This window comes from Triplophysa dalaica, chromosome 3, assembly GCF_015846415.1.
Source record: "Triplophysa dalaica isolate WHDGS20190420 chromosome 3, ASM1584641v1, whole genome shotgun sequence".
In the NCBI taxonomy this organism is placed as follows: domain Eukaryota; kingdom Metazoa; phylum Chordata; class Actinopteri; order Cypriniformes; family Nemacheilidae; genus Triplophysa; species Triplophysa dalaica.
The window spans coordinates 27,703,775-27,726,733 of NC_079544.1; the positions used below are offsets into that span (position 1 = coordinate 27,703,775).

The following is a 22,959-nucleotide window of genomic DNA, read 5'->3' on the forward strand; positions in this document are numbered from 1 at the left end:
TCATTGGTTAAACAAACCTCCAACCTCCACAAGTACAAGCTGACCCTTCAGACACATTTCAATTCACTTTCAAATGATGCAACGGCATCATTTGAACCCACATTTCGCTACAGAAATAAACCTGCATCTGTCTAGCTCAAAGTTATCACGGCAGTGAACACATCTTAAAAAAATACTCTAACAACTTTCTGCTCATTTAGATCTTATTGTAAGCCTTTCTTCTTCCAGATCTCATTTCTATGTCCTACTGAATTAAAATCATTTGGTTTTGGAACAACATAAGGTAGAGTTAATGATAAAGTTTAGATTTTTGGGTGTGCTGTTCCTTTAAGAGATGGCAACACTGTAAAAGTCTCATCCACCAAATGAAAACAGTGTGCACAATATAAGTGATGGTGTCAATGATGGGATGTCTCCATCACCATCCCAGTGTTTTCCTCCGTACCTGCACATGTCACAAACACGAGGACACGTGAATCCGGCATGTTAGAAGTGCCCGGACCGTTTCTGTCAGCGGCTGCTGTGACCGAGCCAAGATTTAAATGTCACTTTCACGCCAACGCAATGTAGTGTGGCTCTGAACTGATGTCTTTCACTGGCAGGGGGGGGGCTAACACAATCCAGCCGTGTTCTCCCCACAAAAGAGACCCCATTTCGTTCAAGAAGGTAGTCTGCCTTTCTTCTCAAGTTAAGATCACTGACCTCGTCCAGAACCCCCCCCCACCTGAACAGCGTTAGGCCTTTAGCAATCATGTCTGGGCTCACTTGCTGTCCACCCCTTCCATCAGTCTTCTGCCCGATGGGACAAAACGACAGATGGGTCAAGCGTTGATAGTGAAAAGCAATGTGTCCATGTGTTTGTTAAGTAACAACGACTTGTAATTTGAATTTCCTGCGGTCATGGGCTTTGTGGTACTTGATTTGAAAAAAGTCTGATCGTACAGTTTGCAACCAAAAACATATATTCCCTGCTGTTAATTTTTACTAGGTTAAACAAAGCCTTCTCTATGTTAACTGAATTTGATTGTTTGCGTTTCGCTACTTGAACCTCCATAATGTCATCAATGACTTATACCAGCCAATACTTCATTTGAGAAATGAAATCTGGTCAAAAAGGAAAGCAGTCATAATTTAGGATTATGTTATTAAGAGTCACTTATGAGTCAAATTCAGATAAATAGCTGATAAAATCAATTTCCATTAAAGACAAAGTACCAATTCCCTTCAGTACCCATTCACATGTCAGTGGAGAAGATCTGCGATCAATAACTTCACCATCCTGAGCGTTTTTCAGGACGACATCAACAAACAAGCTTTGCCGACGATTGAGCGAACAACACAAAAACACATGCATTCCAAACAAGGTTCTCTTGTTGAGACAGCCGCGGCATTGCGTAAATATTTCCTATTGTTGAGCACTGGCCCTGACAACTAGATTAAACACACAAAATTCTTTCTGGAGATGAAACGTATCGCTCATTCAGAACACCTGTCAAGCGCGTCCACCGTGGAATGCGAGACGCCTCGGAGAGCTTACATTAGGGAAAAGAGCATTCTTTCATATCCACCTCCCGCGCTAAGCTTTATCTACAGACGGACACAGCTGAGAAGCATCGCACAAATGCAATCTCTCTCTCTCCAGAGATGTTTGAGCAGGCCGATTGACTGGATCACCTGAAGGCGATGGAAGTCGCGCAACACTCCGCTCACACAAACACCAGAGGCTAAAAGTACTTCACATTATATAGTGCCGTCAGCAACGTTGATTTAAAGCCTTCTTACTCGCTAAAATCAAAATGTCAAGAGATGCAGCTCCCAGCCCATTAGACGAAGGCACCTGATCGTCATCGCCACATAAAAAAAAAAAACGTTTTACAATCAGATGTAAATGGACGGTAAAGCAGGAGAGCTCAGACACCCAGCGGAGGAGACAGCTGCGGGCTGTTAAATCTTCCATCTGCCCGGTCGAAATATACATTTCGGCGTCCTGACACCGAAAGAAAAAGGGAAAATATGCTTCCTCTCAATTTCCAGCCTGCTTCTTTCAGCCAGCGCTGTAAAGTTGTTTACACTGAATTGCATCATCAAGAGTTTATACTCTTTGGGGTTTTTCAACTATAAATTGAACCTGTACACGACCTCATTGAAAGAGACAAATATATTGCAATTCTGTTTGCTGTTAATGTGATTATTTAGTGGTTGAAAAGGGTTCAATTTAAAGTTCTCAGAGACGTGGCCACGTGTTCTGACACGCTCTTAAAGATAAAGCTGCTACACAATGCTGTTGAACAACCATTTTTGGCTCAATGTTTAAATAACCTTTACAATCCAAAGAACTTTTCTGTTTCACAAAAAGTTCTTTATACTGGAAAAAGGTTCTTAAAGGCTAAAATACACTACAAGACTTTAGCTCAGATTTTCAGTCTGTGCCAGTCTGCAGATTTGATCACTTCTGGCTGGAATACACTGAGACTTTTAAATCTGAATAGATTTTCTTAAACTAGACAGCACACACTTGCAGACCTTTTGAAAGTTTCATATAGAAACTCATTAACTGATCTTATCTGCAAACTGGCACAGAATTTCTGCAACAAATGCGGGCTACAAATCTGGGCAAAATTAGTGTAGTGTGTATCAGCCTTTAGTGTGTTTCTATCTGAAACTTTTAAAAAAGTCTGCAAGTGAATGATGTCTAGCTAAAAAAAAGTTCTGTTCAGATTTTAAAAGTCTTGTAGTGTACTGCAGCTATAATATGAAATGTTTCTTATGAAGGAACCTTCTATGGCATCACTGTGAAGATGAGTTTGTACTAGTGGTGGGCCGTTAACGCCGGTAACGCAGTGAGCCTCTTATCGCGCGTTAAAAAAAATGTCGCCGTTAATCTATTCTCAAAGTTGGGTTGGGAGCTGGGTCTATACTACGCAAGCTATGATGACTTTCACCTTGATATTTTAGCGCGGATGTATACCAGCTTAACTGCACTGTACGGGGCGAGAACGAGATTTTTCAACTCGCGTGATTCGCGTGATTCGTGGAAGCAGAAGCCGCCTCATCATCTCATAACCAGGACTTCATTCGCGCGATTCGCGCAGCAAGTAGGTCTATTGGCTCTTTGCATTAACATATAAATCACTCGCACTTGACGCGCCATTCGCGTTTGGTCTGAACACAACATAACGTTACTGTGAAATTACAACATCAAATATGACGTGCTAACATGGATGCAGCTTTGAAGCCGCCGGGTTTGCTTCAGGGAATATTAATTTTTAAGAAGCTTCCCAATGGAAACATCGACAAGACTAAGGTTGTTTGCACCTTGTGCAATGCGGAATTGGTTTAAAAAAAACACTTTCTCTCAACAGGTAGTGGTCTAGCTTTAGTTGAAACCAGTAACTTTGTATTGAGATCTAATGTATTATGGCTCCTGTATGACATATCGCTTGTTGCTCCCTCACTCTTTGTAAGTCGCTTTGGATAAAAGCGTCTGCTAAATGACTAAATGTAAATGTACTGTAGGAGCTCTTCCAGTCTCAAGCACCACCTAAACGCAAATCATCCCTTAGCTAATGTGGAAGTAAACACAAGTTCATCTTATTGAACATAATTTAATTTTCATCACCAATTATCATAGTAGAACAGCTTTCTCAAGCAGTTAGTGATGCATTTTGGAAACAGGAGATGAGCCCCTGGTCTAATGCGCCACCTGGCTTGAGAAACCCGTTCTCAAAGACTTACTTTTAGTCATTATTTGGGTAGCACAAATAATGAATGCCTTCGGCAGAATTCAAATGAGCCATTTTAATCTAGATTAATCTAGATTAAAAAAATTAATCTATGCCCACCACTAGTTTGTACCTTTTTAAAAAGTGAACATTGTGTGATGGTCTGGTGTGGCAACGTTGTTGGAGCTGACGTCTGGCGGTTAGCCCACACATTTCATATAGACAAACACAAGTTCAATTTCAACGCACAACAGTCACCTCAAAGTTCTGCACAGTGACATGGCTTTGAATACACAGCATTTAAAGTGCTGCAAGCTTTGACAAAAACCTAGATTAGAATAAGGTTCCAAATCCCCCAACGTGGTCATAGTGTTTATTGCATAGCTATGTTCTGATTTCTAATGCTCAGCGTTCTGAAAACAACACAAAAGCTCAGTTTAGTGAAAGTCTTTGCGCACAAACACACGTCTCATCTGTCAAGATTTGTCAAGATAAAGGAGAAGTATATAGATGTGGAGGTTTGTAGATATTGAAGACCCCCTGAAAAAAGAGCCCCGTCGAGTGAGATGTTTCTGGGGAATAAATATGAATGAGTTTACTAAGACACAATAAAATCCAGATTGCAAAGCAACGGCGGGTTGTTTTGACACACACGTTCCTGCTGGTCCGTCTTTCGTGGCTGGAGATAAGACTTTTCTTGTTTCATGGATGGCTGGCATTGAAGCAGAATAGCGTGAGAGATATATAAATCATATCTTAGGCGTGCTTGTTGTTGGCACACTGCTGAATCCATTGTGTGCGCTTCTCCCATGGCAGTGCGGCGATAATTCATTATGGTCATGTCATATACCCCCATGATTCAGAGGTGAGCTACCAAAAGCTAAAACAAAACTAAAAGAAACGGAGCGTAAAGGTGTTTGTGGCAGAGGAACGATCAGCTCCATGACAGCGGGAATAGAAGATAAAGGAGAAATATCACCCACAGAGAAAGCAAACTTTTCAAATCTGCAAATGAAGCAGGTTTCTCAATTGCACTGTTAATATCTACATAAGCTAGATTCTTTATCTTGTGATCAATGTGTTTCAGGAGTATTTTGTTGCTCAAAATTCTGGAGGATTCTGCCTTAAAATAAACTCTTTTGTAGCAACTTTTATTCTGTCTGATTCAAACATTTTTCAAGAGAATTTTCACAACAAAATTAAAGGGGAAAATATGAAATTTATACTGAGAATTCCCGAATCGCTTTTTTTTGCTTTTTTCACGCATTAAACCTTTGAATATAAATTGAGAGATGGAATCTACTTTCACTTTTCCATCCACACGTTCTGCCTCTATAAACCTGCAGTGCTTCAAGCCGTTACTCCATATTCTCAAAATACAGCTCCTCATCTACACAGTGACGACAGATCATTTACTGTCCCTCTCTCTCAGCCGTGTCTGAACAACATCACTCCATTTACATTCAACAGCTGCTTAAGTCCTGTTGCACATTTACAGCGTGTATGTGAAGAGACACATGCATACTACGCTTTGAACATTATAATTACATCCATTACAGTAAACATATCCTGGGGCCGAATATAGAAAACAGTTTAATTGTAACTTGCATGTCCGTGCAATGATTTAAACACGAATTCCAGTTTCTTGGTTTTTCTTTTGCTTTAATGACCGCATGCACTCAAGCTGCTATGAGGTTTGATCCATGTTATTCCAGCATCATCACAGATGTGATCTTGTGTGCTTCAATGGAAGCAAGTTAATCTCACCTTTTCTATAAAAAGACATGTCAGTTTTCATAGTTAATGTCATGTTAGCTTTGTTTTTTTTCAGAAGCTTTGTTTCTCTCTAGGTTAAATAAAAAGTCGCTGGATTTTTTTGAGACCTCCACTCTATAAACCAGTTCAATCAGACTTTTTACTCAGGTCAGAGGTCGCGTTGAACGAAAATTCTCCGTCATTGAAAGATTATGTTTTACCGGCGACGGAAAAATCTGAAGGCTGTCCGTCATTTTGATGGATTACAGTAAAGGCAATTTGTAACTCCCCTTTTTGTCATTTCTCTTCATTAGAGCGTGATCGTAGGCTTCGTCCTCTGCCCTGGACACCATCCCGAAGAGACTTGTGTTTCCCTTTTCATTACTTTACTTACGATGCCTTTTCTATTTCGGAAAACGCAAGTGCGGTCAGCGGAGACTCGTGGTGTGGATGCATCTGTCACTCAGACCCCCACAACGCATTCACGCATGCACACAAAGGCGCGGAGTGGTGCGATGTATACAGAGATTTTTCCATCAGAAAGGCGACTAGCACCTGTCATTGTTACTGACTAGACGCATAAACATAAGCGATGATTATTTTATGTCTGACCACAGATACATTAAAGATATAAATGAACATAAGCAACAACGACTTTATTGGGCATTTAGTTGTATAAAATACAGCAAATTCCGAGAGTAAACGCAAGTTCAGCGTCGAGAACATGCTAATTACCACGTAACGTCACCTTCCACAACAGTGACGGGTAATAATAGATTGTGATGTCATTTTAACGATTGGGCTCGTAAAAAATCCAAGCTATAAAAGCGCAATTTTGAAGTTTTATAATTGTTTTCCCTTCATACATAATGTTTTCTGAGGCGCCAGAAATGTGAAGAGCGCTCGTTGAACGCTTTCTGTGTGATTATCCATCATTAGATGCAGAGGAAGAAACCTGACTTCTTTTTTTTTCACCTCAGGAGTGTTGTGGCTAATGATAAATGACTTGTGGATGGATGAAATATTTTCAGAGTAACCCACACTCATACTGATGGACTGATGAATGAAAAACACCAAAGACAACGGCGACGAGAAAAAAGATCACTTTTGTTAGGCATTAACCTAAAACCTGACAGAAAATCTGCTGCGTATCAGGATATTTTACTTTTAGCTACCGAAAACATTAAGCTCATTAATTGTACAAAAATACAACCCAGCAAAAAAGAAGAAAAATAACAATTAAAAATGTGTTTTGCTGCTTGCGTATAATTAATGTTTGCCGCTCAAGTGTGTGATTAAATCAATTTTGTTCAGAAAAGCACACGTAACTGTGAGAAAGAAAAATAATGATTGCGATTAAGCAAAGATGCCAAGATGTGTAGTTTTGCTGGGGTGTGGAAGGCAACTACACATGTAATTATGATCAAACACGCTAATCAGACCCAAATAGTCAGTGGAAAAAAGCTCAGGAACATTGTCCAATATTGATTTCATTTGGTCGTCGACATTCTGCCGACCAGCCAAACGCACACGCTTCGTGTTTTCAGGTGCACGGAAAATCACACAGCCTGCATTTCAAATGCTTTCAACCAGCATAACATCACATCGCTCATCCTAAACCAGATTTCACTGCTCTTGCCCGCAGGACGAGTGTGGGACTGCAAAATAACAGGCAGTATCAAAGCAGAACTAATTGAATTGGCAACCTAAAGCAAACACGCGTGAGGAAAGTGTTCCACTTTCACTAAACACGTTACGTATTAAATCTCTCAATATTTCAGGGGTGTCAATTTGTGAGCAGTCCCCTGAAAAGAAGACGGCCTCTTACCTTCTGAACATTGTGAAAAGATCACAGTTAACACAAGTCCGTGCACAAAGGGACATTTCCACAGTGAAGAAGCCATCGCAGTTAATGACGGTCTCCAGACGCTGGACGATAGTTTACACTTTGAAGAGGAAGGACAAGTATTCAGGCCACGATGTCAGCAATCTGTTTTTCTCAGAGCTTCACCAATCATCTTCCATCTGAAAAGACACATGAAACAACTTTAGTTAGCATATGAATAACACGGATTGCCAAAATCCAGAACTTTGTTTTTTATATTTAAATGTCTCAACTTTAAAAGAATAGTTCATCCAAAAACAAAAAGTTTTTCCATTATTTATTCACCCTCATGCCCTTCAAAATCTGTATGTGTAAGTGTATTCTGTGAAACACAAAATGGGATATTTTGAGAAAATGGGTATTGTGTCCATACAATGGAAATCAATGGGGTTCAATGTTATTTGGTTACCAACATTCTTCAAAATATCTTCTTTTGTATTCTGCAGAAGAAAGTCGTACTGGTTTGGAATGCCAAAAGAACGAGTAAATGCTGAAATCATTTTCATTTTGGGCCCTGTGGGACATTTATTAGCCAAATGTTCATTTTTGAGTAACTGAAACAAACACAGGGATTTCTTTACATGATTATGTTTGAACTCATACCCAGCTGACTTTATGTCTAATTTCCAACACCGGTGAGTTCGACATGGATCTGCATGATTGAAAGAATGAGATCTAACTCATCTACAAAAATGCAAAGCAGAATGAATCACGGTTGAATATAGGATCTGTCTCATGTTTTACCTCAAGCTTATCAAATAAAAGCAGCGGTCTCAAATCAATCAAATTCTGTTTTAGAACTCCCACTTGGGTATTAGAGAAATGGATAAATCAATTTGAATTCAAAGTAGATTTTTACATTTTCTGTAGGAAACGTAAGCGGTGCTTGTCTGTGCCAAACTTACTACCACAGTGCTAAAATGTTATACGTGGCTGTCATGCCATTGCAATGGGGTTGCTAAGGTAAAAAAGAGCGCACCCCCATGTCTCTGGTTTTCTGGTCTCTAGATATGGCGAGTCGCTCCTAAAACTGAAGATCCAGGCTTCAGTGATTCAAATAAAAAAACGACTTGAAAACAATGCTTTAAGATGTTTTTTAAAGGCGTGCTGTATAATTTGGTGCAGCTAAAAGTGTTTTGCGGCCGAGTCTTGCTTAGCCGAAATATTTAGCCAAAGCTGAAACCCGGAAGCCGTCTCCACAGACCTTAATGTGCCACATTAACACTGTTAAAGTCGGTTTTGAGGATACGCCACCGATTTCGAGGGAAGCCAGAGTCTATCTTTGGACCCCGGAGTGGAATTCACACGCCCAGGCTTGTGCTTGTAATTGCACCGTTTATATAGCTTGCAAACACATCGCTCATTTCTCAACGTCTCTCACTTCCCCTCGACCCACCCTGCGCTAGATAATAATTACTTTGGCAACTGGTTTAGTCGGTAAACTATTAAAAACACTTCTCCTTTGTGTCTGTATGTTTGTGTGTGTTTGCTTTTGTCTCCCCGTTATCTCATGGGGGTGGGATGAACACATTCAGACTGCTTTGTCTGCTTTGGTAAAGGTTACTATTGGAGACCCTGGGGAGCCCGAGCTCATTATAACACAATGTCAAACGCTGAAGACGGATGACATGTCAGACTCACTTTGCCCACGAATTCATACCCACAGACACGCATGCCTGCGCATACGCGTGCAAGCATCCACCCACAAACTAAATAATACTTTCATCTTCCAGAAAAAAAATCACTGCCCCTCCTCCTCCGTCCCCCACAATGCATCGGCTCAGCATGTGCAGCACAGGTAGTTTGTGGTTTTGACTCATCCGTATTGCCTGCGGAATTTCGCACTTTGATGTCTGCTTCACCAAAGCCTCCGCGCAGTTCCTCGTCATCAAGCGGCGTGATTATTTTATTATGAACCTAAATATGAACATTACGCCGTTCTCAGAGCTCCAGTAACGCTGATGAAAACAGGAGAAGGGAAAGTAAGAAACAAAACGCAGCATACAACAGACAGAATTTAATTACGTTTCATTACAAATCCAGCTGCAGGAAAAATCCAGCTTTCTTCAATGCATTTTACAGCGTTGCGCAACACTGAGACCGGCAGGCGGGAGAAATTTTGTTATAAGGAGCACGTCTGAAGTCCAAGCACATTTATCTTTAAACAATTAGCAGGGGCGCTTTGACACCCGACAGTAACTTCAATGCACCCAGAGGGTTTAGGCTGAATGCTTTGCGCTTCATGCTAATACGCATGATTAAACTTATCATAGAAATGCAATCGGCCTTATCGCAGACTACGCATTCAGGAGGGGAAATCATTCAGGGCATTGCATGATGGGATCAGGATGCCAAATATCCCGCAGCTGTGCAGATACCCAAACAGGGTGTCTTGAGTGCGGCTGAGGGTGCCGTTGATCTGTACTTGGGTAATCATGATCACCGATATAACTGGCCGGAAAATCCCACACCCTGCTGAGTTTGCCGAGACGCTGATCCTGGCAGACGGGAGGCGTGGGTTGGGGGATGGAAGGGAGCTCACGAAAAGTGAGGGACCGCAACGTCTGCCCGACATGGTTTAATTCTCTTCATTAGAGAGCTCAAACTCTCACCCTGCTGAGGTACATGCTCGCTTTATGTCTGGAGGCTTAATCGCAGGAGCCCACCATTATCATCCACCTAAACACCATTTTGTTTGGCAGATTTCGGACTGGATTTGTTCTGACTTGAAATAAAAGGATTAAGCGATTAGTATTAGCAAGCTTTGCGCCGCTCCTGACAGACGCGTCATATTTTTGCAAGGGCAGAGATCAGGAATGCGTGACAGTTTTTGCTTTCGCGTAAATGAAATGACTCATGTTGTACAGGGGAAGAAAAACTTTTTGATTGATCAATCAAACCATTTCATACCTTCAAAAAGTCACCACACCATGATAATCCTATATTTCTGTCATTCTAAAACATGATCCGACATGAATAGGAGCCACTTATTTGCCACATTTTCTCATTGTTCATCACGAGAAGTAAGCTCTATGTCTCACGACAAATCTCCTCCAGTCATTTAGACAGGATGACAGATGTCATCATTATAGCAAAAGGGTAAAAACGAGTGTGCACTGCAAAATTCCCATGTTATCAGAGTGGAAAGAGGGCAATTAAATGATAATGATAATGAACGGGTGGGAAAAACAGGGCAGCCAAAAAGGAAGGCTTAATGTTAAATATGGGTATGTTTGTGAATGTGAGATTCATCACTGTGCTCCCGCCTTCCTTTCGGAGGACGGGGAGGCGACCGCTGGAAGAATAGCCAAGAAGGAGGTTCTTGGACAGAGAGGAATTGACTGAATAGGCCAGAAAAGAATGGAGGAGAAAAAGAAAAAGGGCGGGCGGGCGGGTCGCACGGGAAGATTGACAGCTTGTGAGTGTCGCTTGACCTCTCAGGGTTCGCCTCCAAGTATTCTTGACAGGCTTAAAGAAGAAAAAGATAAAAGAGCTGGAATGTTAATTTATTTTCAATTGTCAGGGCCAAGACGGGAGAAAATAAAGAATGCGTACGCACATAGATGCATAGCAAGTGAGGCGGACACAAATGAAATGTAAAGCTGCATCCGTGTGTAAGCTCAAGCGCAGATAAATGAAGATGTGATGCTGTTATTACCATTTTTATGTGGCATTTTGGAGACCGATTACATTGTTAAACGTACACTGTCAAATCCACTAAATCAACCCAAATGCCACAAGATCAACTTCACATGTGAAAGGACAGAGAAAGTATTCAAAATGACAATATTCACACTCATTTTGTTTTCAAACAAAAATTGTACGCTTACAAATCACATTTAACTGAAACATAAACAAGCAGGTCTAAATTACAACACAAAACACAGGAAGAGTATTTCATACGAGTGTTTAATAAAACGAGGACATGTTACGGTATAAAATGTGTGTCATTTTCTAGCAGTCAAATGCACACGGAGAGGTGCAGAGCGGGTCTAAAGGAGATCTCCTTGGATGCTCTCGACATTCTCAGAGGAGACGTCTCCGAGGCATTGCACTTTGTCATGACAATCCCTGACAAGACTACGGCAAGCTGGGTCTCCCCCTCAAGGATTCAATGTCATTTTCTCGTTGCAAACTTGTCACAAGCTAGGGTGCGAGCGAGACAGGCATAGGATGCCCATGTCAGTTGGGGGTGTCAACAGCGGGCATATCGCTGACAGGACCGAAACGCAGGTAAAGGTGCAGAAATGGTGCCACAAACTTCAGGTGTCAATCAGCAATGATCTCACCTCCCACTTTCCTGCATGGGAAATTTCATGTCAGCGTGTTAGCGTTCTATCCTAGTAGACTGATTCAATGGCAGGAGCACTCACTAGGAGACCATTTCAGCACAGGCTAAGCCACAGGCTTAATTTTTATTCTTTTCTCATTGGTTTCATTGTTGGTATTAACATTGGGTTGCCCGACGTCTACAGATGTGAAAATCCCCAGCATATCCAGAGTGATTTGTTCGGGTTAGCAGATCTTACCGAGAAGTCATAATAAGGCGTGTTAAAGCGTTACGACTGATAATCTATGTGTTAAAAGTCTGAGTCTAAAGGAAATGACTCAAACATCACATTCATCAACCAAAGAAAAGATGTCCGTTTGTGTGTGATACTGTAATTCTTTTCAGTCAGTGTCAGAGCCCTGAATCCTTTCATAAAGAAACTAAAGGAGCTGAAGAATTTTCTTCCTTTTTTATCCAGCATTGAACCGCATGACGCCCGCAGCGACCCATTCCTCCGCATACTTCAGTCGTTCCCTCACAATTCACCATATACAAGAGAAAATGTAGTTGGCTTGACAACCGCACATTTACTCCAAACAGAATAGGCTGTAATGTGTCCTATCAGTCAACTGGTGAGTGAATGGAGAATACCCACAGATCAACATTTAAACACCCCGCAGGCCCAAACTACCGTCTTCATTCTGTTTTTCTTCACACGATTACACGGTGCCATTCATGGCTACACCTGAGCATTTGCCATGGAACTGGGACACCAAGAAAAAGCGATCGCCTTTGAGAACATTTATGGACATTGTTGAAAATAATTCGACAAATTAAGTGTGGCCCGAAACACAAACCTAACTCTGCACGGGACCCCTTTGGTGTTAAAGATGGAACGAATGGACTATAACAGACGTACAGTCTATTACTTCATGTGTATCTATATGCATTGTGATGTATTAAAATAACAATTAACAAAGGGATGTACTAATGTAAATTGGAATACACCCTTCATCCCAAACTTTCCCGTAGTTGTTACCTTGGTTGAAATGTAATGTTGTGTAATTGCTTAACGCAAGTTCAAATGCACAATATTGTGATGCTGCAATAAAATATACGTGTTTAAGAACCCTGAATTAGATGTGTAATGTTTTATGCTGTCACAGACAATGAGGGCAAACAAAGTTTTATTGCACAAGCCTGTTGCCTCATTAAACTAGTTAGTATCAACTCGGCACAGTAGACAATACGTATAAAATGTGCAAACTGAGTGTTGAGTCAGCATTTTAATAATCATTGTTTTTTAAGCACTCCCTGTCTACTATTGGTCAGACAAACAGGATTTCAATTTCTGTTCACACATGATCGTCTTCTGAACAAGTTTATTCCCACTTGACTTGAAGGAATATTTTAGGAATGACTTCAAGAGAAAGGTAAGGACATGAGAATCTACGCTGCCACATATTTAATGAATATATCTACAGTATGAAAAGAAACATCTGCATGAGTAAACAAGCAAGCATTAATGCGCTACACATTAAAAATCAATGACACCTTTTCAAGGATGCTGTCGTACATTTGCTCTTTATTCATGTTCTCAATCCTCAGTTTGGAAATGAACAAAATTCACACAGAATGTGCAGTCACTGCAGCTACTCTGGCTTTGATATCTATCAAAAAATGAAATTCAAACAGAAAAGACATAACTTTGGTAATAAATGGAGGCGGGAGGATTGACTACTATGGCTTTGATATACAGTAGAAGCACAAAATGCATAGATTAAACGGAGAGACGCGCTGCCTCCACTCGCACTGCCTGCTTTTTGAATTCTCCCTGTTTTCTTTCTGTCACCAGCCTCGTGTTAATCTTCAGGCCGGCCGCTGGCTGGTGAGACGCTCTCATTTGATTTTCTGCCCCCAATCCACCGCACCAGCTTTTTCCCCTCTTTACTCTTCCCCGGAACATAATTCCTTCTTGTGTTTGTGTAGCGTCCCTTAGTTACCATACAGAAGACGAACCGACACAGTGAGTTAAAAGCTCACCCGGTCCCAGTCAACGAATACAAACCTTTCAATAATTCACCATCATTGGAAGGATTATCTAACAGACCGCCTCGATTTTTAGCACGGCTTGAGACAGCCCGAGACACGCAGAAGAGTATCGTTGCAGATCTCTAACATGCCAGTCAATCCAAAAACAATCAGCAAATCCTACTTTACGTGGATTAAAAGGACATCAAACTAAAATTAGAATGGATGCGTTCGCATTCGCCGTCTCTCTCATTAGAAACTAGCGAGCAGTCACACCGGTGGGTGGAAGGAAAATCTACGTGGCATTTATCAATTCAATCCCATAGTAATTAAAATGTCTGACTTTGAACTGAAAACTCTACGTGCACATTCAAGAGCTTTTCTGACCTGCCCAAAAAAAGTCAGTTAAAATTTTTGGAGACTGACAATGAGTCTGTTGTGTTGGGAATTTGGCAAAACGTTTTTAAAGGCATGAAAGCATGTTCATTTAATAAACAGAATGTGACAATACCAAAAAAGGTTAGCAGGGGGCCGTCACAAGCAGTTCTAGGAAGATATGTCTAGGACTATGAATCGAAATGACAACAAGAAAAAGTATATTGTAATTAAAGTAGAAACATTGTTCAATCCCATACACATGCATTTTAATTGAATAAACAGAATGTGAACATTGGATAACAGCTAAAGCAATAGTAAACACATTTGCAGTTAACACAAGGCCACTTGAGTTCAGTTGCTATGTCAGTATGTGATTACACTTGTACCTGATCATATCATGCAATTTAAGCAGGTAATTACTTTGATCGCAAACACTGATACACCAAACCCCAAAAACGGTCTCTGATTGCAAACGCGGCAATAATTGCATTCCGTCTACATACCATTTTATCGCTTACGACCACAAGTGATCACAGCAGATTTTGCGTAATTGCGCTGAAGTGCGGCGCAACATACAATCCGATTTCCCAATTTCATGACTTTCGCCATTAGCGGAATAATCGCGATGCCTTGAGCACATTTAGGAGCTTGTGATTTCTATAATTAAAACCCAGAGAAGTCATGAGCAATCCCGCTAGCTCTCGCACGGCCGATCCACACAGACGCTCATGCCTCCCTCTTCACTCGCCTGTTTCAAATGGAACAAATCAAGAGGGAGGACAGAAATGATGAGCTCTTATTTCACTGCCACTATATGCCACAGAACGTTTTTTTTTCTTAACAAATACTAGAAATTAAGGGCACCAATGATTTCCACATAAAATAAAGGGCTTCGGAACAGCAGTATTGGAAATAATAAGCCGTTAGCATAATACTAAAGAAGTAAATACTTCAGGGAAAAGAAGGCCACAACAAAAACACAAACAAGTACATTCTTCTTCAGAAGTCATCACATAGTGGAATTGTTTGTGTATGAAGAGCATGTATATATTTTTGTAAGAAAATTGCGATATGTGGATATGGATATTTGGTGCTAATACAGAAGTTCGGAACTGCATGGCACACTTTCTTAACCAATTTTGTGATTGTGAAAAATAAATAGGAATTACATGTGTGCAGTTCTCCTTAAGTTTGAATCTGTCTCGAGTCATTTTAAAATTCCCATCAGTATGTAATTTTGCATCATCTCTTGTGTATGAACCGATCCAAACAGCTGAGAAATGCACACATGCAGTTCTTCTCCAGTCGAACGCTATCGAGTACTTTAATGAATGTCAAATGGGTTCATCGAGGTCCTCCTCAAAACCATTAGAATCTAGATGATGATTCATAAGCGTTTGGCACCGAGCACTTCAGGACATCAGCATGAAATAATGCGGCGCACATTAACGCATCAACCTGATTCCACACGCGCTCCCTTCCACTTCAAGGAAACGTGGCATAATCAGCGCAGACAACTGACTCGAGTGGCGCATTAACGGACACGCACGCAACAGACGCACGATGATCCCCCCAATATCTGCCAGCACGTTCTTGCGCCTGTAAAATTGAATAATACATTTAAAATTCCCACAGAGGGATAAAAATATATCACGGGGGCTGTGGTCTCTATCTATGCTAATGTAGCCATTTGTTGTTGTGCAGGAGCCCAGGGGCCGGTAGAGACGGCTCGCAGGTCAATGCTAATCCCCTGATAGATGGAGCTACAAGACCTTTAACCATTCATCAACCTCCAATTCACAGCTCCAACAGGGTGAGCAGCGCCAACACGGAGCGCTTGATACACAAGCAGAAAGGTCTAGCAGCTATCCATCATTCAAAGCTGGCAGCTACAGCAGGGTGCGTTTAAGAGAGCGCTTCTCTCCTGAAAAAAGGCGTAGGGAGGACTAATCATCCACACAGAGGTCAGATAGTGGGGGCGGACTACAGATCCTAATATTCACAAATGCACAATGCTATTCCTTTAATTATATATATAGATAGATAGATAGATAGAGAGAGAGAGAGAGAGAGAGAGAGAGAGAGAGAGAGAGAGAGAGAGAGAGAGAGTGAAAGGTTGGGTCGGAAAAAGTATGATAAACCTGTACGTGTGGCTTGATGCGTTCTCGGTAGTCCATCTCTTTTCTTTTCTCACGTGATCTCATTTGTATTCATAGGTATTCCTACATGAAGTGCAGTTCTAGCACACATACGTTTTCACACGTATGTGACACACACACGTACAGTGAATGTGATTCATTTAAAATACATAGTTTTTAAAATATTTTTCATATTTATAGAACTTTGCAGTTTTTTTCTTTGGCTGAATGCGATTATCGGCAAAGGATTTGATCTCATCATTTTGCTTTACATTTTCTCCATTTACTGATAAATAAGTGATCGGGTATTAGGGCAGCTTGATTATGAGAAAAATCATCATCAATATTTTGATACCGATAACACAAGACAATTACTCACCAACTTTTGACACAAAATAGAAAAATAACTTGGCTTTTTAACTGTTAACTCAACTGAAAAACAATTGTAAAGAAAATGTGGATTTATACCCTGGAAAACAGACAATCCTTGCAAAATGGAAAGTGGCATTATAATCGTTTTACCTCGATTCATTTGTTCTCGTAATTGTTGAAGGCCTAAATTGATGATTACGATTCTTTTTCGATTAATTGCACAGCTTTATCGGGTACAGTATTGTGTCCGATTGTTCAACTCAATTCCTGGTATGCTTGAAAAACTATCAACAACTCAAGTGCAGGCCGATCATCAGACGGTTCCATAAAATGTGTAAAACTAGAAAGATGTTCACGTGTAAAAGGCTTTAGGTTGGTTGCACATCCAGCATAATTACACCAATAATAGATTCCCTTTTTTCACAGTAAAGGCATAGTTCACTCACAGAAATAAAAATGCAGTCATAATTTACTCATGTCATTCCAACCTTTTTTCATCCAAAAAACACAAAAGAAGATATTGTGAAGAAGGTTGAGCTTCCACTGTGTGAACACAAAAAGCACTCAGACATTTCCTGAAATATCGTCCGTGTCATACAGGTTTGGAAAGACATGAGATTGAGAAAATGATGAAAGAAGTTTATTTTGGAGCGCACTATTCCTTTAAGCACAAACATCCATGTAAAATCTTTAAAATCCTGCTTCCTGACAGAGAGTTTATGCAAGACTGCGTTCAACCGGCATTTTCTTTTCTCTCTTCTCTTACATCTGTTATTTCCACGCACATCAACTGGTGAGAAACCCACTACGATTGTTCTGATGGATAGATGAAATGCATCTATAAAAACCATCATTTCCATCGCATATAAACACGGCATAAGTGCAGTGATAGTTCTACAGAAGCGTAAAATCGCTTTGGCAAAGCAGGGATGCGTTTCTCTTGATTCATCTCTTGTTTTCCTTCTGCATCGTTTTATCCTACTTCAGAGAACCAGACAGTGATGTCTGTCGAGCGATCCTGCTGTGATTGAAGATTGCACTTAATGCTGGAGAACTGCAGCATTACCATCACACCCTACAGATCTGGCCTGGAGCACAACAAGCATTTACATTGAAGTATTCAGCAGATTCTTTATGTCTGTGTGTTTTATCGGTTACCTGAAATCTGAACCTTTGACCTTGTCAGCGCCATGTTTTACCACTCGAGCAACATCAAGTCAACTTGAACTTTTGCGACAGCCGATCATACAAGAGCTTGTAGTTGCGTCATTTTCTTTGCTGCTATTAAAGAAATTTCGCCTGCTGGGTAGAGCTTCATTCTGCCTCCATGTACCGAAATGACTAATAACTAAGACGAGAGGTGTCTCTCTTTAAAACAACTATTTTAATGGCCTCCATACAGTCTCTCAGAATGTTCTGAGGACGATCAATGGTTCTGAGTGAAATCACCGTCACTCCAGAAACCCTGTGTGTTCTGCACTGCACCGAGGGGCTTCGGCTGGAAACTCAAGTTTCTTTCAACCCTGAAAGCTTTTTGGCAGCTACAGAAAAACTCGTACTAATTCAAAAATGTTCTTTCACAAAATATAAAAGGGGGCTTTTATACAGGTTTGAGGTAGCACTAAAATACTTCTTCTGGCTTGCTGTTTAGTTACATTTCCGTTCTTGCATTTGTGGTTAAATATAAAGCATGCCGGATTAAAAAAATAAAGGAATATCTTTGGCTTGTGTTGCCCCAAAAATCATCTGTTTTAGGTTCAATTAAAGGCATACAATATTATTACACTTTTACTTCATTATGTTAGAAAAACAAACCGTTCGCAGATTTAGTTTCTTGTTTATTTACTTTTTGCCATTATGCAGACATTATATTTTTCGAACATATTTGTATAAGCTGAAAGTTTTTCCGAGATCCCAAAAATGATTCCTCATTTATTTCACGCTCACCTAATGAGTGTCGAAATGCTTATTAATCTGCTAGCATTCGCTACAAATAGTTATTCTTCTTGGTTTAATTTAAAAAATAATGTCATAAATATTGGTCTGTTCATTTTATCTCTTAAATGTTTTATTATGCATCTGAAAAGGTTGAACATTCCAATTATAAAACCAGTCTTTCAACTTCAAGTCAAATATTGATTTGTTTTTTACTTCTCTTTTCATTTACTAAAGAGAATATTTTTTTAACACATTGCTTTGCTTAATAACACTGAAACATAAAACATATTAGTTCGACATTTGAGTGTTCTGTTTGATCATTTGCATAATATTTGTCAATACTGCAAATGCCTAAACTTCTTCTTTCCCTCTGGAGAGCTATGACGTACTATTAATATAAATTCTTCATATTTAATTGAATTTGCTTCGTATTTCAAATAATAATATTTTTGGCTGCGGGTGATTCTGTAGAATTATATCTAATTCCATTCTATTGTAAATGTGCATTGTGCAGTCCTGCATTCAACAGCAAAACCTGAAGTATATATACATTGGATTATATAGGTACGACTCGCATTGAAACAAATCTTCTGAGAAGTGTTTTTATAGGTTGACACATGATAGCGGGGGCTTGTTAGCGTCAGGAACTCTATGAAGTGACGTGAAAGACTCAAGACTTTCTGGGCCAGCAGAAATGAGATCTCGGCAAGCGCTTGAGTAATCCAGCTCATTTCTGTGGGAACGTTAGCGCACTGAAGGGATCAATCTCCACGCTCGACCACAGGCCTTGTGACGTTAAGGAATGAATGAAATTTGAAGCAAAATCAGGAAAACGTTAAACACTTCAACACATGTCAAAGGTTGCGGCGAACATGTGCTGTATCCTGAATCACGCGTTTGTGAAATCATAATACTAATGATTATAATTAATCATCTACGACAACCTTTCACTCGGACGCGTAATAACACAGTTCCGAAATAAACATTAGCAGCATTCCTCATGCTTGAATTCAGACACTGGCCAAAAACATTCAGTGTGAAAAAATTCCCAAAACATCGCTATTGAAGTTTGCCAGACGCATTATTCCTTATTCCAAACGGCTCCGTTCCTTTTTTCACCAGCTCCCCTGAGCATACATACACAACTGTCTGCCTTTCGCTGTAAGTTCTTGAGCTATCATTGCTTTGGACATACAAAGGCTTTGCTAGATGGAGTTAGTAAACAGTGGAAAAGGAAACCAGTGGCGTAATGTGATATAGGCAATTGCTATTTGCAGGGCCTGTTGTGAATCAAAGATTTCTTTCAAAGGTTTTGCACCTTTAAACGTAACGTGTGAGAATGCATTCAGAATAAGCTGTGTCGTAGTGCTGTTTCAGTGCTCCACTAAAAAGAAATCTATTTTATGAACTGTCACAGTGCCGTACCGTTTAGATCGAGTAGTATGGTCTAAATAAACTTACATTTATTATATATATAAAATATGTATAGAGAGAGAATCGTGTGGATAGTAGTAAGTTAGCCCACGTTTACTGCAGTAACTTTGGTATATTGGCGGAAACTAGGACTACCATGAATAAATGGAGTAACTCGGTTTTGAAAACTCAACAGCTGCAAGAACAACTGGAAAATGCTGGTGTCTGCATTTCATCATCTGGGAAAAACAATAGTGCAAAATAGGCAAAATGTCATGAAATACAGAGCGTGAGACAATGAGAAGGTGCATGGCAATATTTAAAAATCTAGATGGTATTACGATCGCTTGGTTAGAAAATTGTGAAATCTGTGAACAAATCTCAACGGCCAAATAAAATAATGCATATACATAGATAGTTCAAGAATCAGTCCACTGTTTTTCCATTTCTCATAGTGTTTGATATCATTATATTCATTCAGGATCGGTGTGAAATAATGACAGGAATTCTCTTCCGGTAGACATCCTTCACGTCTCAAGACTAACGTGAAAATACAGGTTGTAAAAATTCAACAATTAATCGACCAGAAACCTTTTCAAATCAATGAATTTGATGCTTTAATAATGTAAAGAAAATGTTCTTCAAAGGAATGCAATTATTTAACCTTGCCATGAATGGACTCAGTAGTGGCCAAACTGTTGGGCTGGGGGTTGGTGGCTCAAGTTTTGGGCCATTGAGATGCAAGCACTTTGATATGTAAATGAATGGTTGGAAAATGAAGCGCCAGAAATCACAGGCAGTTGATGTGAGCTGAGATGGCACTTCCTCTAAAGACATGCACAACAAATGGAGCGAATGAGAGCGCACCGCAACTGTACATTTGTCCATGTGAATTCACCCTCTGCATTCAAATGAATGAGCGCTAAACAATGACTCACAATGGAGATTAAATGCACTGTACTTTCATGCGTTTAAAATGTAAATCATAGGAGGCTTTTTATGTGAATGTTGGTTCTACTCGTACTTCTCAAATTCAGTCAAGCAAAATGCACTTTAAGTGAGATCAAATACAATAAATCTTCATTTTGCATTCCGTCTTGCAGTTTTTAAAAATCATGAACGGGACCTACTTGAATGAGCTACAGTTTTAACTTCACACACACATATGTACGATTACTTCACAATATAGTGTGTTGCTCGTGGCTCCTCTGTTGTTCTGTACTTTGTTTTAATGGCTGACACACAAGTATCCAGTTTTGCACAGATTTAAACTTTCAACAAACTAGCCGCCTGATCCATGAATTTCTCTGCATGCACACACTGTGTGTGTGACACGAGAAGCTCATAGCACGCTAAATAATGCATGTGCAGTAAAATGATCTCATTTGAGCTGCTGCAGAAGGACTTTCAAAAGACAAACAAAATCAACCATTTATGCTTCCATTTACAAAGCCCTCATGAAACAAGGATTAAATGCACTCATATTATACAACCTCTTTTATGCACTAACGTTATTCCTTTTGGTTGACTTTAACCCTGCTGTTTTATGTATTTGATGCAGTTGCAACTGCCGCAAATGCTTGGGTAACATTGTTAAAATGTGTAAAAAAAGTATTATTTATAACTCCAATTTCTTTGATGTGGTGTAATAAATAAGGCCAGAAAGGACAATGCATCCGTTTCGGCCAGTTTGAGAAACAGCCTCTTTCCATTGATTCATTTCACTGGCCTGTATAATTCTTCAATAAATTCACCCAGGATTATAATGAAAAGGTATAAACACAGCATGCTTTTTTTGTAAAAAAAAAAACAAAAACGAGAAATTGAGACTAACTGCTGTGTTATCGATGTCTTGGACCGGGACACACACGAGCTGAACACTTCATGACCCCGCGCATGCTTTCACATCTTTACACACAATTCTTTTTGTGTATTTTCATTGTAAATGGACAGTACAAAACGTCCGTCTTTTGAGCACTGGTCTTTTCATGTTCACTGTCCCGCTGTCTTAAAACCCAGATGAGCTGTTTACAACACGGTACCGTACACGCTTTCAGACGGTTAATTTCGCCACGATAAATCTAAGCGTCAATCTCCGACATGCGCTTGACTGAAAAGTAAAATACTCACATGTTGAGGAATAGTCCCAGAGGAAAGTGTTTTGACGCAGTATGAAGCGACAGGGTTTATAAGTCACCCCTAAAAGCAGCGCACAAAGACTTTCGGCGCGTCCAAAGCGTTCGGATCCAATGCGTTCGCTCAGGTAGACGCGTTCCCAAAACATCCGTGCGCTCCGGATAACTCCATCAGGCCTTCAGTTACCGGACACTCACTAACTGAACAACTCGTTCTCGATTCAAAATATCATTTCTCCGATTTCTGGAGCCGGAGGTGTCCCGGTCCATGCAGCGCTCGGTTCGGACGCAAAATATTCGCGTTACGTCTACGAACTCACGCGTCCTCTCGCCATCGTGCCGGTCGAGCTGTTCTAATGAACTCTGAATACCCGTCGACCGAACCGGTACGGGACTTGCCGCACACTCAGCTGGAAATATGTTTTTGAACTTAAGGAAATCCCAGTCGCTTCGTACTGCGCAAAGTCAATCTCGACCCAGTAGCTGAAAGGAGACGAGCGCGTCGAGCCGGCTGCGTGCGTGCGTGCGTGCGTGCGTCCGTGTGTCTCTGCAGAGGCGCGCTGGAAAGCCCGAAGTGGATGACGCACACTAGAGGATCCGGATTGCAGCAGCACCTGGCCTACAGAGTCAAACCCATAAACCTTATGGAAGGCTCTTTTCCTAACAACTGTTTAAACACCGCCAAACTTCGCTCCGGGAGAGTGATATAAAGGGTGATTTCCTGTGTGCACACCGCACTTCTGGATTCATGTTGTATTTTAATGTCAGTGTGTGCCGACACTATCCACAGTGTAGGACTACTTCACTGAATACATTTATGAAGGAAATTATGTGTGGTTATTCTTTATCAATCCATTATAATGTTTTGCTGTAGCATTTGTAATGTTCTTCAAAAATAATTGATGTTGTTTAAATCAACTTT

General features: G+C 40.4%; 1 protein-coding gene across 6 annotated transcripts in view; it reads right to left on the reverse strand.

The window, feature by feature from the left end:
• Nucleotides 1-22,557, reverse strand: part of LOC130417197 (adhesion G protein-coupled receptor L2-like) — a 95,738-nt gene extending 73,181 nt beyond the window's left edge. For all 6 annotated transcript variants that reach the window (XM_056742544.1, XM_056742542.1, XM_056742543.1 and 3 more), the window contains exons 1-2: nt 22,033-22,557; nt 7,306-7,502 (exon numbers count right to left, since the gene is read on the reverse strand). In XM_056742544.1, coding sequence (XP_056598522.1) covers nt 7,306-7,381 — 76 coding nt within the window. In that variant the 5' untranslated portion in view covers nt 7,382-7,502; nt 22,033-22,557. The remainder of the gene's footprint in view (nt 1-7,305; nt 7,503-22,032) is intronic.
• Nucleotides 22,558-22,959: the final 402 nt, after the last annotated feature.